We start from the raw sequence: 16,997 nt of genomic DNA, 5'->3' as shown, positions 1-16,997 counted from the left end.
ATATGTAAACAAATGGGCATGGCTGTGTTCATATAAAACTTTATTTTTAAAAATAACAACTGGACAAATCAAGCCCACAGGCCCTTCCAGGGCCCTGAACAGAACTAGAGGACTGCAACACATCTGCAGGAAAGGAGATAGTTTATATGGAACCCGGTAGTTACTGCTGGGAGAGCAGTGGTAGGTGCCACAAGAGGGAAACTTATTTTAACATTCACCTGTCTCCACAACATGAGATTCCTCCTGTGACTTATCCCTCTTCCCCACCCCCTGTTTTCCCCTAACAAGGTTTTAGGCCATAGTCAGTGAGTCTTTGCCTTTCACATTAGCTCTGGGTGTTTTTTAAGACTGCCTAACTCAAGATAGTCAAGAAGACAGAGCAAACAGCTTCTGCCCATGACACCCATGGCCTCCAGATGTAGTAAGAAACAAGTTCAAGTCCAAACGTCAGATAGGCCTGAAATGGTGGTGGGAATAGAGGACAGAAGCATACAGTACCCCCATTCAAAGAAGCAAAAGACCCACAGAAGCGCTGAGGTTAACAGCTAAAAGCTTTGTGGCTGATAAATAATCCCGAGAACCTATAACTAACACTGACAGGTAAAAGATCTAAATAAGCACATCGGTGTGGACATGAACTTGTACAGCTTAGTGGAATCACTGCTCCCATATGCTGGGTTAGAAACAGAATGGATGGTATGTAAGACACAAGCCCTCAAGACACTGTGCAGGAGGAAGAATAGAAGATTGAAAATATAAGGGTGGTAAGAGAACAAATAAAACTCTGGGTGTAGCTAACTGAGGCAAAGGAAGGTCCCCCACTACCATTTTGGCTTTCCTTGGAGAGCTGTGAGAAACATGGTTGAAATTTTCGGCTGTAGTAACAGAAATGTACCCTCCTAGAAATATTTGGGGCCATAAAATTTTCATTTGTAATATTGAAATTTTTTAAATAATTATATCTTTAGTCTCAAGTAAGACCAGCAATTCTCATACAACTCTCATGATTTTAACTATTTATCCTAACAGGCAATTCTCACCAGAAAGTATTCATTTAAATGAATAAATATTTGCCTCAGTCCTTTGAGTATTTCCTAGACAATGTTAGGAATGATAAATTATTTACAATGGAATGATAAATATAGGGTGAATAGCAGTAAGAATCTAAAGACATAAAATTAGTATTATGGAAAAGGATTTTGACCCCCAAAAATGGAACGTTGGTCAATATTTAGTATTAAGCAAATTTATGTGTATTCTAATACATATATGTTAATCCCATCAGACTGAAAAGAAATAAAAAAACAAAATCTTTGAAATAAAGGGCTTTTAATTTATATATATAATAATCGGTTTTTTCTTGAACAATGGAGTGTTTTATATATTCAATACTTAGTCATCAAGTACTTATATGTGCATACCACTATTCCAGATATAGTAAAACATTTTGTCACTGCAACATAGTCAATTCCAATTTTTTCCGTAGAATACCTTGTAGCTTAACTATTTTTTTTACTTAAATGTTTTCTTTTACTCTATTTTTTCATACTAATTTTTACATTTTCAGTTGTGATAAGGTATACACAACATAAAATTTACCATTTTAACCAGGTTTAAATGTACAGTGTGGTAGCGTTTAAGTTGTTGTGCAACCATCACCACCATCCAATTCCAAAACTTTCTCCTCTTTCCAAACTGAAACTCTGCACCCATTAAACAATAACTGCCCACCATCCCTTGCCCCAGACCCCAGCAACTACCCTTCTCCCTCCTGTCTCTATGAATCTGACTATGCTAGGTATTGCATATAAATGGGATCGTAGTTGTCCTTTTGCGTCTGGCTTATTTTACGTAGCATAACATCTTCAAGGTTCATCTATGTTGTAGCACGTGTCAGAAATTTCTTCCCTTTTATGCTGAATAATATCCCATTGTATGCATATACCCCACTTTATTTAACCATTCATCCATTCATTAATGGACACATGGGTTGCTTCCAACTTATGGCCATTTGGAATAATGCTGCTATGAACATATATGTGTAAATATCTGTTCAAGTCCCTGGTTTCAATTCTTTTGCATATATACCCAGAAGTGGAATAGCTGGCTCATATGGTAATTGTGTTTAAATCTTTTAGGAACCTCCATTGTGGCTTACATTAGTATACCTACCCACCAGTATAGTACACAAAGCTACTAATTTGTCCATGTCCTCACCAACACTTATCTTCTGTGGGTTTTTTTTTTAATAGTAGCTACCCAATAGGTATGAGGTGGTATCTCATTTTAGTATTGATTTGAATCTCCCTAACAATTAGTACTGCTGAGTATCTTTTAATGTGCTCGCTGGCTTTTGTATATACTCTCTGGAGAAATGTCTATTCAGGTCCTTTGCCCATTTTTTAATTGGCTTGTTTGTTAGACTAGTTTTTCTTATACCCAAATATGTTTGCCAAATTTTTTAAGTTTGGTATTTTTTCACTTGATAAACTTTTGTGGGTTTTACATTCTTTACAAATCAGAATCACTGATTCCACAATCTGATAATCTATCAACATCCCTGATCTTTCAGAATTGCGTGACTATTATCTATTCCACATACTTTTAACCTCTGCGATTAAAAATACTGTAGTTCAAGTAAAGGACTGAAAGTTGTAGTATTGCACTAAGGCTGGCTGGGAAGATCATCCAAAGAATGGAAAAAATATCATTAGCACTCATGAAATAAATGCTATCTAAATTTTATCTAACATTTTTTTTTGCATCCTTTTAAGTATAACATTTCTTCTTATCTAGCATTACTTCTTTAAATTTATGGATTTATTTCCCAGGCCTATTACCATAAAGGGAAACAATTCAGTTCGATGACAGGGTTTTGGGATGATGGCTAAGTCTTGGCATGTTTATCTGGAACGATCTGTGAATCACTGGATTTATGAAGATTTTGAAATAATTACTACTTAAACATGAACTGATGTTGTCATCTTTTTCCCTCTTGCTAGTCTCTAGCCCCCAAGAAGTTCTTTAAATTGAGAACTATTATCCATATACTAGAAATGAAAGACCAAAGGTGAAACCAACTGATTCTAGATTTATACCATATTGCTACGTCTAGCCCATCTCTGCTTCTGGAACTTTAAAGCACTGAGAAAACAGCTCAATGTCCTTCTGGAGTCTTGAATTCCTCTTTTATTGATCTGGAGTAGGTCAAACATATATTTATGTATGATTATGTCATGACATAGTGCTCACTGCATATCCATAAATACACCCAGCAGAACTCTTTCAAGAAGAGCAATTTGGGGGTGACTGTGTGGCTCAGTCGGTTAAGCTTCTGCCTTTGGCTCAGGTCATGATCCTGGGGTCCTGGGATCAAGCTGCTTCAGACTCCCTACTCAGCAGGGGATCTGCTTCTCCCTCCCTGGTCTGTCATGTTCTCTCTCAAATGAATAAATAAATTTTTTAAAAAAAAATAGAGCAATTTTGTCTCTTTTAACATAATGGGTAGTCATTTTGTTCATGTTCCAGTCTAGTAGATTTTCTTAACTTCACAGTTTCATAAAGAGTTCCCAAGGGAAACTATCATAATGTTCCTTACAACCAGTTAACAACTCAGTATCAGCTTTAAAGTGGTATTTGTTATCGGGAAAGTTCTTTATTTAGAAACTATGTATATGGAAAAACTTGACCTTTGTACTTATGTTTAAATATTTTAAAATGCATATGAAATCAGTCAAAACACTTTTATCCGTAAATATGATCCTTTCATACTTAAAAATTTTGAAGACAGATATCTTAGGTTTGTTCTACTTAGTATTATTATTTACAACACACACAACATATTTCTTTAACAAAATTTGAGTTGAAGAATGTTCAGCTGGGACTCTCTTGTCTCACTCAGTTCATCTGAGACTTAAAATCCACAAAGAATGCTGTAAGTGCAGAATGCCAGTGCAGATCACACTAGAATATTATGAAACCAGTTTTGCTGCCCTTAGCTTATCATCCATTTGAAGGTATGCAAGAAAAGGTAGAGAGGCAAATAAGATCTTTAACAGAAAGAGTTGTCAGGGGTGCCCAGGTGAATCACTGGATTTATGAAGTTAAGTGTCTGCCTTCATCTCAGGTCTTGATCCCAGGGTCCTGGATCAAGCTCTGTGTTCAGCAGGGAGCCTGCTTTTCCCTCTCCCTCTGCCTGCTGCTCCTCCTGCTTGTGCTCTCATTCTCTCTCTCTCTCTCTCTCTCTCTCTCTCTCTCTCTCCCCGTCAAATAAATAAAATCTTAAGAAAGAAAAGAAAAGAAGGAAGGAAAGAGTTGTCAGCATGCCATGCATTTCACCCTGCCTCCTCTTTACTTCAAGTCACTTAAGGGACACTTCAAAAAAAGCATCTGAGATCTTGGCCTGTGTTCTGAGAACTTGAAATTACCGAAGGACTTGACTTGTTGCCTAAAAACATACCAAAAGCAAGAGGTTATGGTTTCATCAGTTAAAGGCAGCAAAAGTTAACAGGTTTGGAAGTAAACTGCACTCCCACCAATGATGAAGAGAAAGGGAGAGTTTGCCCTATGAGCCAAGGAGACTATCAGAAAAGCAGAACGAGCTCATTTTAAAGGAATTCTCTACCCATACGGGCTGCCTATAGGACCATGTGACCTAAAGAGACAGTCTGTGTACAGAGGACCACAAAAAGACAGGGGCTAAAGCAGAAGAACTACAGCCTGAGATTTCAGGATCCTACAAAGCTCCCCAAAAGACAAAGAGCCACCAAATGAGCTTCAAGCACACAGAAGTCTCCAACGCAGGGCTCCAACTCCAGGAGTCAACCAAAGGCTCTTGCATACCCAGTAACTCACTTCCCTTTCCCTAAGAGGGCCTAACTCTGAAGGAATTACATACAACAGCTAGCCATAGGGAAGAGAAGAATCGTGGAAGAATGAAGAAACAATCACCTTCCAAAACATATTTTCTCCCTCAATCTCTCTCTCTCTCTCTCTCTCTCTCCCCTCACCCCACCGCACCCCACCCCACCCAGGTTCCCAAAAGATAGGCCCATGTTGGGGAGAGGGAAAAGTCATAAACACAAGAGTCTGAAGTTATGATTTCAGATTGGGCTGGACTTTTTAATACTGTAAATGAAACCACCAGGAAAAAAAAAATCTATAGGACTTGCCTGGGATTTCATCCACGAGCAATGAAAATGAGTCAGGAGTGCAGGTTGCAGAGGTAGGGTGGGAGGGAATACAGTTTTTGCTTATACTCCACTGAGTCCAACTTGCACAACACATCTGTTATATGTGTAAGGGTAGAAAGAAGTATTTAAAGATAAAAAGGTTATTCCCTTTGGGGATAAAATAAAGGCATAAAGTCACTTTCTGGAGTCAGTCCATGTCTACAGACAAAATACAATCTCAGTCCCTAGCTTTATGGGCTGTGTTTTGAAATCTTGTATTTATGTGCTAAGTTTCTCTTCCCCTGCAGAGATGGTGTCATTATTTGTTTGAATAATGAGTTTGGTATGAAATGGTAAATATGTCAAACCACACTTTTGTTGGGGATCACAGACTATAAAGTTGGAGAGATGGCCGCAATACTCTGTATTTCTGGAGAAAAGAACATTTCCTGAGAGAAGAGGGGTACAACCGGGACATTCATGGTTTAAATCAGTAGTTTCCAATTATTTTGACTCTAAGAACCCCTCTTAATGTCATATCTGTACTGATTATTTATTCAACCTAGAAATGACGCTTACTGCCACGTGAATGTCATGGGAATTAAACTGGACTACAATTTTTAGAGGTTAAAAAAAACAAACTTGCCCATTGCTATTCCATTTGCCTTAATTCTTTCTCTTCTTTCCTTTCTTCCCTTCTTTCTTCCATCCTCCTCTCTTTCCATCCATTCCCCTTCCTTCCTTCTTTTTCTCCCCTTCAAAATGTTTATGGATCTACAGTGCCGGCCGACTTCTCATTATCCTTCTTTAGAGATGTGGTTATGTGGTGAATATGCAGAAAATGATGAGAATACACACACACACACACACACACACACAGACTAACTCATTCTGTAAGAATCCAACTGCACCAGTGTTTTGTTTTGTATTGTCGTTGCCATGATATGAACGTTGGATGCTGTGACTAGATGATTTGCTATAGCCATTTGGGCTCACCCTTCTCCGCTACTGACACTGAAACCCGATGGAGGCACAGTGATTTCCTTAGTCATCTAAAGAAATTTTATGTTAATCACTACTCTCTGGAACATGAACTTTCTTTCAATGTCCAATGTGGGATTTTTTTTTCACTTTTTTAAACAGATTTACAAAAACACAATTTATACAGCATTAAATTCACCCATTGTAAGTCCATCAATCAATATATAGTTTTACAACCATCACCACAATCTAAAAAGTTTCCTCATTCTTCTTTGCAGTTAATCCCCCATGACCATCTCCAGCCTTAGGCAACCACTGATCTGCTTTTCAGCTTACAAATTTGTCTTTTCTTAGACATTTCATATAAATGGAATCAGACAATACCGAAACTTTTGGATCTAACCTTTTTCAGGCAGCTGGATGTTTTTGAGGTTCATCCATACTGTAGTATGAATCAGCACTACACTCCTTTTGGTAGCCAAGTGGATCATGCTCTTTCCATCATATATCTAAAGTCATAGCCAGAATCAAAGGTCATGCAGCTTTTCTCATATGTCCTTCTTTTGTGCACTAATATGATTAGCACAGATTATTGAAAGTTAACCCATCCTACATTCCTGGATGAACCCTACTCGATTGTGATGTATTATCATTTTATGTACCGCTGGATTCAATTTGTTCATATTTTGTTGAGAATTTTTACTTCCATGTTCATGAGGGATACTGGTCTTTGGTTTTCTTTTACTGAAATGTATTGGGGCAACTGGGTGGCTCAGTGGTTGAGCAGCTGCTTTCAGCGCAGGTCATGACTCCAGGGTTCTGGGATCAAGTCTCACTTCAGGTTCCCCACAGGGAGCCTGCTTCTCCCTCTGCCTATCTCTCTGCCCCTCTCTGTCTCTCATGAATAAATAAATTAAATCTTTTAAAAAATAAAAATAAAACAAGAAATGTCTTTAGTTTGGAATCAGGGCAATGCTAGCCTCATAAAATGAGTTTGGAAGTATTCCTTCCTCTTCTATTTTCTGGAAGAGATCATGTAGAATTGATAGTATTTCTTACTCGATGTTTGGTAAGACTCACCAGTGAAACCATCTGGGCCTAAAGTTTTTTCCAAACGGTTTTTAGCTAAAAATTTAATTTCTCTAACAGACATAGCACAATTCACATTATTTCTCCTTAAGTAAGTTTTGGTACTTTGTATCTTCTTCGAAGGATTTACTCTTTTTATCTTGGTCAGTATGACTAGAAGTTTGTCAGAGAGAAGATACAAAGTTAATCAATATCAGGAATGAAAGAAGAGCCATCACTTCTGACAACAAACACATTAAAAGGATATCTCTGTATTTCTAGGTCTGATTCTGCCCTCTGTTTACTCATTTGTTTTGTGTTTTTAGATCCCACATATGAGCGAAATCATATGGTATTTGTCTTTCTCTGACTTATTTCACTTAGCAGGTTGCTCTAGGCCCATCCATGGTATCACAAATGGCAGACCTCACCCTTTTTTATAGCTGTATAATTCAACGTCCAACATTTATAATGAAGTTCTTCGGTGAGTTAATCAGTATTTGATTCCTATCTATTTTAAAGATTATTTTTAATGTAATTTGGATCATTCCCTCTATTCCTCAAATTGTTCCCAGATTGCCACACCACTTGTACCCCTCTTCTCACACATTCTGATTGTTTTTGGTATTTCAGGCATATTGGATTTCTCTTAGGCTTTTAAAGATATTATGATCCTTCCTACCCTCAGGGTCTTTGCATATGGTGTTCTCTCGGACTGAATGGCTCCTCCCCTTGATATTTGAATGGCTGGTTCCTTCTCAAATTTTAGGTCTATTAAATGATAACTCCCCAGAAAGGCCTTTCCTGACCATCCCATTACACTATGCACCCTGTTCTCTATTAATCTGTCACAGTACCTTGTGTGATTCTTTCATAACAACACAATTTATTAGTACAGAGCATACTATTTTTTAACTTCTTTATAAAATGTCTCCAACACTAGGCTGTAAGCTCTCAAAGGCAGAAATCATGTCTGCATTGTTCACCCTGTACACTCAACACAGCCAGGAAATACGGAAGCTCAAGAAATATGCATGGGTGTGGGAGAAGGGAGACAGAGGAAAGGAATGGAGGGAGGGTAGGAGGGAGTTATTTGGATATTTCTGGATCTTCTGTTATGTTGAACATAAAAGGCTATACAGAATAATATAACAAAAATGCATGCTTATTTGGCAAATATAGTTGAAGTCCTGTGTATGTCCCTTCCCTGTGCCATATCCCTCCTTCTCCACTCCTCAGGAGTAATCATTCTCTTAAATTTAGTGTTTCTCACTACCATACACGTCTTTATATTTTAATCACACTTAAGTGAATTACTAAAAAATACATATGATTTTTATTGTCTTAACTCTACATAAACAGTATCATTCTGCATATTAGCTTTTGAAATTTACTTTCTTCCCTAAATTCCATGTTTGGAAAGTTCATCTAGTTGATTTCATGTTCCCGCTTACTCTTTCCACTGCTTAATAGCATCCCACTCGTTATATTACACATTTATCCATTTTCCTACTAAAATGTACTTCATCTCATATTTTCACCTTTTTGCTCATACACACAATGCTGCTATGAACATTCTTCATGTACCCTCACACACATGTTCGAGACTTTCTATAGGTACATATCTAAAAGTGAAACTGGAGATCATGTATAATCTCAGAAGAGCTTGCCAAATTGCTCCCAACATGGATATCATTTTCCAACATGGATATCAGTCCTCCAGCAATGTTCACGGATTCCTTTGCTTCCTCCACATTTAGTAGTGTCAGACTTTTAAATGTCAGTCAATCTCTTAGGTGTGAAGTGGAATATTATTTTTGTTTTAATTTCCATTTTTCTTTTTTTATTTAAATTTTAGTTAGTTAACATACAGTGTAATTTGCATTTTTCTAAAAACTACCAAGCCTGAGCAACTTTTTACGGCCATTCAGGTTTCCTTTTCTGGATCCTGCCCATTTTTCTATTAAATTGTTTCTCTTTTTTTCTATTTGATTTAAAGGAATTTTTAATATATTTTGGTTATTAATCCTTTGTCAGTTATCTTCCACGGATCTGTGACTCATCTCCTTGCTTTTTTTACAGTGGCTTTTGATGCACCAAAGTTTTCCATTTTAATAAGTAGTCAAGCTTATCAATCTCTTCCTTTGTTGTTTATACTTTTCGTATGTTGTCTACAAAATTCTTCCCTGCCCTACAGTCATAAAGACATTTTCCTATATTGTTTTCTTAAAGTCTTAAAGTTTTACATTTTTATACTTAGGGCATAAATCAATCTAGAATACTATGTTATTATATAGAATAAGCTCAAGATCAATTTTATCTTTCTCCATAAGGATAACCAATGTTCTACCATCAATTATCACATATTCTATTCTTTAATGATCTATAGTGTAAGCCCTAAGAAAACATGTTTCCGTACTTATGCCAGGAGTTTCTGAGCTCTCTATTCTGGTTCCATCGATGTATTTCTTTATCCTTGTACTAATACCACACTGTCTTGTTACTGTCTTATCAGTCTTAATATCTAACAGGGCAAATCTATCTACCAGGGTCTTCCTTAAAACTGTCTTAGCTATTCTTAATTCATAAGTAGAGCTCTCAGACTTACTTTCTATTTAAAACTAAAGAATGGGTCTAATTCTCTAAAATATTCTCTCTGATATGAGTCCTAACGTCCCTCTTGAGGACCTATCCCCAAGCAGAATCCTGCAATTTGTCCATACAAGGACATGGTTAAGAAAATGTCACTGGGGAATTCACAAAAATCAAAAAGGTATTTTGCAAAGCCCTTCCCGCCCCCCTCACAAAAAGAATTACCTAACAAGAATACACACGGGTACCTGGGTGGCTTAGGTCATGATCCCAGGATCCTGGGATCAAGCCCTTCATTGGGCTCCCAGCTCAGTGGGAAGTCTGCTTCCCCCTCTCCTTCTGTTTCTTCCCCCTGTTTGTGCTCTCTCTAAATAAATAAAATCTTTTAAAAATAATAATAAATAAAGGGCATACACAATGTTCCTACCACAAAATTAGTCTAGCCAATAATATAATGTAATGTTTATCCTTCTAGGAAAAGAGTAATGAGGTTAATAAGAAGAAAAAAAGTAAATATTTTTAAATGTAGTAGAGAGGATTTTTACTGCTAAGTTTTTATAATTAACGTGATCAGAAGAAACAAAGGAAAGAAGGTACAACTTAAAAATTAAAGTGTCAAGGAGAATATCATTATACTTCTAAAAGTATAGAGAGGTAGAGAATGGTCAGTTTAAAAAACAAAACTTCTTAAAAAAATATCAATATGCTCCTATAGAGATTCTCTCTACTGGCACACAGGAAAACACTAGTTTTCTCAAAAAGGAATTCCTAGTGAATTATAGCTTTTTAAACACTGCCCCCTAATGTTCATACTCTGAAATGATAAGAGGACCTTGCTAACAAAAATAATCAGGTCCTTCCTCCCTTGTGATCAGCCCAGCATTTTTGTCCTGCAGACCAGATTTCACAGACTGAGACAATCTCAACCACACAACTGTCAGAGTGCATTAAAATAAATCTCCTAACCATTCTAATATTACTCTCATCAGCAATAGGGCCAACATGTGAGTGAGAACAGACTATTTGGGCTTGGACAGCTCTGACAAAACAGCCATGCCACTGGGAAACATCAGGAAAGTCTAGGATCCCAATCATAACATGTGCAACTTTAGACTGATCTAATCAGTCTAAAAAATATCAAAAACAAGTACTGATTACCAAGAATATCAAACTTTAAAAAAAAAAGAGAGAGATGGGCCTTACTTTAAATACACACAAATTCATGACTCATAAATGACCTTTGCTTCCAAAAGATTGTTGAAATTTAGACTCCCTGATGAGTAACAACAAATGAAAGAGATGAACAAGAATATACTATTCTCAAGTCAAGCTGTTCAGTGTCTTATAATCACAAAGACACAATTATAAGACAGTGTCTTATAATCCATGCTGTCACTTAACAATATAACATAAAACAATGATATATGTCCAAGTATCGAAAGCACAAAGGCACTTAATATTTTGTCAAGAGGCCTGAGTTTTAAAGCCATCTGCCATTAAACTGCTGTGTGACCAGAGGTCCCTTAGACGTCCTGGACCTATTTCTTTATCAGGAAATAAAGGAGAATGAGCTATATGGATGTTTTTCTCATGATTGTCAGGAGATGGGGATGTAGAGGATTATAGAATCACGGAAGGTGCTTTTTCAGACTGCAAATGCTGCTCCCCATCCTTTTCAATGAAAAGCATATGAATTCCCCACTCTCCCCATAGCTGAGAACTTCTGCATTATACAGTCTATCTCCAAGGCCCTTTGCCACACTAAAATTTAATATGGGATCTGAGAACTGGAAGAAAATCTAGAGATTCTCTAATCACAAGCCAAGACCCAGAAGAACTGTTGGCTGTAACTATAGTTAGTGATAGATGTGAAACTTTGGGAAATTTAAGGCTTCCCAAGTGGAGTAGCTTTTTTTTTTTTTTTTTTTTTTAGATTTTATTTATTTGAGAGAGAGAACACAAGCAGGGGAAGGGACAGAGGAAGAGGGAGAAGCAGACTCCCCACCAAGTGGAGAGCCCCACGCAGAGCTCCATCCCAAGACCCTGAGATCATGACTGAAACTGAACTCAGATGCTTAACTGACTGAGCACCCAGGTCCCCCTCAAGTGGATTAGCATTTTGTTTGGCTGGGAACTGTGATAAAATACATTATTATTCCTAAACTTTACCCCTCTTGGAATCCACACCTTGCCATGTTACTCTGTAGTTCCCATTACAGTAGAATATATTTCACCATGTGTTCCAACTGGGCTTGGTCACATGACTTGCCTTGACCAAAAGAATGTAAGCAAATGGGATGTGAGCTAATGCTTGAATCTTGCTTGTGAGTTTAGGGTCCTTCTCTTGGACTCCTGACTTCCACTATGAGGAAAACATGCATTTGGTAGCCACTGGTCCAAGCAGTATAAGAGACAGGTAGAGCACATCAGGCCCCCAAGCTGAAACCTGGAGCCAAATCTAACTAGTGGGATCAGCTGAATTTCAACCAATACAAATTCATGGAAATAAGAAATAAATACGGGATCCCTGGGTGGCGCAGCGGTTTGGCGCCTGCCTTTGGCCCAGGGCGCGATCCTGGAGACTCGGGATCGAATCCCACGTCAGGCTCCCGGTGCATGGAGCCTGCTTCTCCCTCTGGCTGTGTCTCTGTCTCTCTCTCACTGTGTGCCTATCATAAATAAATAAAATAAAATTTTAAAATAAAAAAAAAAGAAAGAAATACTTACTGTCATATAAGATTTTACATTTGCTAGTTATGTAGCATTTTTATGATAGCAAGGTAATTCAAAGATAATATTTTACCTATTTTAATAATTTAGACCTCAACATTTCCATCGAACTGTGAGATTTTAAGGGAAAAATCTTTCCCTCTCTCTGACACATATAAATAATGATATATAGACACAAAAATGGAAGTGTGATTACCATCTATAAAATACTACAACGGAGAAAAAGCCAGAGTTAGCGACAAAGAGTCACCTACTATGTACAGACCCTGTCTCTCATGCTGATTCAGTAGAGAAGTTAATGATCATTGGGCTCCTCATCCTCTCTAAAATAATATCAGCCAAACATTGCAGTTATAGCTTAAGTTATATAAAAACAGCACTACATAATATTGTGAGAAACATTATTTATACTAAAGTAATATATTACAAGGTATTATTATATCTCAATTAACCTGAATGCACAGAAACAGGAGTATTTTGGTTATTACTTTATGACTAATAAACCTCATCACTCCTCAACTACCTCCACCACTACTACCCTAATTCAAGCCACCAGTATCCCTAGCCTGGAGTAGCTCAATAGCTTCTTTCTCCCACTTCTACCCATGTCCTCTACAGTCTATCCTCAACACAGTAGCTATAGTGATCCTTTTAAAAATATGTCAGATCATATCATTCTCCCATTCAAAACACTCTATTAGCTCATCAACTTATTCAGTGAGAGCCAAATTCCTTAAGTGTTGCCCACCAGCTCTTTGTGATCTTGCTAACCAACACCTCCATGTTTTTCTTCCTATTACATTCCCTTTGGCTCACTCTGCTGCAATCATCCTTGCTGGTTCTCAAACATGCCCAGCACACTCCTGCCTTGGGTCCTTTGCACCTGCTGTTTCTCCTTCCTGAAACCATCTTTGCCAATATTTATATGATTCACTCCTTTACTTCATCCAGGTCTCTGCTTGAATGTTCTCTTATCAAGAGAGCCTTCTGTCTCTCTTTTTTAAAAGATCTTATTTATTCATTTGAGAGCAGGGGGTAGGGGTTGCAGAGGCAGAGGGAGAAGTAGACTCCCTACTGAGCAGAGAGCCGCAGTGGGGCTTGACTCCCAGGACTCTGAGATCAAGACCTGAGCTTAAGGCAGAAGCCTAACTGACTGAGCCACCCAGGCTCCCCCGAGGGAGCCTTCTCTTCTCTCCAGGTATAAAACAGCTCCTCCTCACTCCATCCCTCTTGCCCTACTTTATGTGTCTTTAGCCCTTATCACTACCAGACTCAATTACAAAAAACAAAACACAAAAGAATATGTTTATTTATTTACTATCTATCTTCCTAATCTATAATGCAAACCTCCAATGAGAGCATAAATATGTATTATTCAATACTACATCCTGGAACCTTAGAATACTGCCTGGCAAATCATAGGCCTATAGTAAATATTTGGTAGGTGAATGAATAAAGACAAAATATTACGAATTTTTCTGATAAAAACTATTAATGTAACTCAGAATTTTCAGAGCCACTTTTCTACATTGCATCCCTAATTAATAGTTAAGTATTTAAAAATATGCTAAACTAATATGATAGCTTTTTTCCCTTGGACCTAAACACAGACACACACACACAAACATACACAACATTCACCAGCTAAACCATCTGAAAGACTGTATAGCACTCTTTTCCTTCACCTGGCTTAACACTTTGACTATATTAAAGGGATATGTTGATTTTCTGTGCTATCCTAAAGCTAATTAATATTTCACCTACAATTCTACATATGAATTAATAACAGTACTTTGTAAATGTCTGTAAAATATCAATAGAAAAATTCGCAAAAAGCTACAGGCATACAATTCAAGAAGACATACAAAGAACCAATAAATATATGAAAAATCTTCATTTCGTTTAATGTTCTTTAATGATTAACAGCGGGGTGAGGACTAGTGAGAAAAGAATCACTTCAAGAAAATCAACACTATATGAGGTTTCTTACATTGATAAAGAAACCCAGTAACTGGAAAGTCTACTCATGGACAAGGGTGTGGGGTCAAAATACCTGTGATGGAACAGTAGATGATGTGAGGAGCAATCTTGTCTATATCTTCATATCCCAGGCCCACTGCAGACAGTTTGCCAGGGACATAGTTTTCCACAAATACATCACAAACAGCTGCAAGCTGAGGAAAAAGGGGAAGATGAGTCAGACTTCTTAAGGGACTTCCAAACTTTCAACAAATCCCCACATGACACAATTCTAATTTCAGTAAACACAGTTGATCCTTACTTTGCAATAGTCCAGAAAAATCACAGGAAAAGTGAATTAAAAAGTAGAATTAAACAAACATAAAGGCTCTCATCAACTACTGGAGGTATTACTGCCAACAAAACAACAGCCATTAAAATACTCAATTAAATATTGTGGCGTTAAGTGGATTCTGCTTATGTTAAATATAATATCCAGGTTACATGGTCCAAACATATTCCCAAGAAGTTTAGGTAGAAAAGTTAAACTATATGTGTACAAATAAATGAAAAACACCTTAAATCCTTTACAAAAAACTAAATACAATGTCTTTGCTGTTCCCCACCCTTACTATGTAACATTCCTCATTACAACCTGCACATATAGGACTTAATACGCGTAAATGTGATTCAGAAATGCTTTCATACTTTTCAAATGCTTCCTTTCCAAAGAGTTCTAAATGGATTTAATGAACCATTAAGAAAAAAAAAAGATTAAACAGTAACCCAGTGAATCAGTAAATCAGAAACAAGGCCCAGAGTTTGATTCCCAGATCACTGCTCTTGAAACTGGAGGACAACGAACCAACGTACACCTTAAAAATTATTTTCAAAATTTCAATCGTGAGTGCATTATCTTTTAAAAGGTCTGTTTTGAAGTCATCCAAAAGTTATACTACTTCACCTAAAGAAATTCATTACAATAATTCTTTTATTTTTTTGAAGATTTTATCTTTAAGTAATCTCTTTTTTTATTAAAGATTTTATTTTTTATTCATGAGAGACACAGAGAGAGGCAGAGACATAGGCAGAGAAAGAAGCAGGCTCTCCTGGGGAGATCCTTAGGGACTTGATCCTAGGACCCCGGAATCATGCCCTGAGCCGAAGACAGATGCCCAACCACTGAGCCACCCAGGCATTCCTATTTTTAAATAATCTTTACACCCAGTGTGGGACCCAAACCTACAAGCCCAAGAGCAAGAGTCACATGCTCCACCAACTGAGCCACCCAGGTGCCCCAATTTCAGTAGTTCTTGAACATATCCAAGTGTCTATATAACTATTCAACAATTTTTAATTGCTATATTGACAGAGATTTAGATATAGTCATAAATACACATTAATAAAATAGAGGAAGACTCTAGATAAAGGTGGGCAAACTTTTTCCATAAAAGGTCAAATAGTAAATTTCTCAACCTTTGCAGGCCACATACATTCCCTGTCGGATACTCTTCTTTACATTCCTTTAGCAATCTTTAAAAAGTATAAAACCCACTCTTAGTCCATAAACCATTCAGAAACAAATATGATCTGAGATCACGTTACTGAGAACCTCTCCTTTAGATTGAAAAGATTAATTAGCATAAACTGTAGATGGAAACATGTAAATAACTTGAGTGCCTGTCTGTTCTTCTGTCACTAAATTTGGAATATATAGTTGAAATTGTCAGACTTAACAAAATTTGGAGGCAGAAGTAATCCTACGAAACATCTCAATGAAATAACTGGTCACCCAGTCAGCAGAGCTCCTGAAACAGTGGCACCAGAGGCCAGGTAACCACTTATCTGGAGAGGAATTATAAATATATTAAGATATAGGACAGAGAGAGAAAGGTTGAAGTATGCACTCCAAATCTCAAGCCATATAGGCATCTTTCCAAATTTCAGGCTAACATTTGAAACCATGGAAACCAATTAACATTTGAGCAATTTTTCACATAAGCAACTCCATGCAGGAAGAGTTCCAATAAAGATGCATTTACTTATTTATTGTTAACGACAACGAAGTATTGCTTAGGGGATTGGGGAGAGGGCAGGTGTTAGTAGTAAATAAAACAAAAAGCTGCACTTAACTTCAACTTATTTCACAAATTTTTCTAAACCTCTATTTACTATTTATAAGGCACTCCTGTGGGCAGTAAAGAAAAACTACATCAAACATATCTAGGTTTCTACACTGGTCAGCTCTTGCTGCATATATTCTGCATGATGCATTATAGAGTATCTTATGCAAATGACATTTAACAAATTATTTTTAATTTTTTTAAAGATTTTATTTATTTATTCATAAGACACAGGGAGAGAGGCAGAGATTTAGGCAGAGGGAGAAGAAGGCTCCCTGCAGGGAGCCTGATGCAGGACTCAATCCCAGGATCCCAGTATCATGACCTGAGCCAAAGGCAGATGCTCAACCACTGAGACACCCAGGTGCCCCTA

At 37.3% G+C, this 16,997-nt stretch overlaps 1 protein-coding gene across 2 annotated transcripts in view; it reads right to left on the bottom strand.

The window, feature by feature from the left end:
• The window catches only part of SUGCT (succinyl-CoA:glutarate-CoA transferase), a 719,796-nt gene that overhangs the window by 665,066 nt on the left and 37,733 nt on the right, over positions 1 to 16,997 (bottom strand). For both annotated transcript variants that reach the window (XM_072760056.1, XM_072760054.1), the window contains exon 6: positions 14,596 to 14,716. In XM_072760056.1, the coding sequence (XP_072616157.1) occupies positions 14,596 to 14,716 (121 nt within the window). The remainder of the gene's footprint in view (positions 1 to 14,595; positions 14,717 to 16,997) is intronic.

Source organism: Vulpes vulpes, chromosome 5 (assembly GCF_048418805.1).
Source record: "Vulpes vulpes isolate BD-2025 chromosome 5, VulVul3, whole genome shotgun sequence".
In the NCBI taxonomy this organism is placed as follows: Eukaryota; Metazoa; Chordata; class Mammalia; order Carnivora; family Canidae; genus Vulpes; species Vulpes vulpes.
This window is presented reverse-complemented; position numbering and strand designations above follow the sequence as displayed.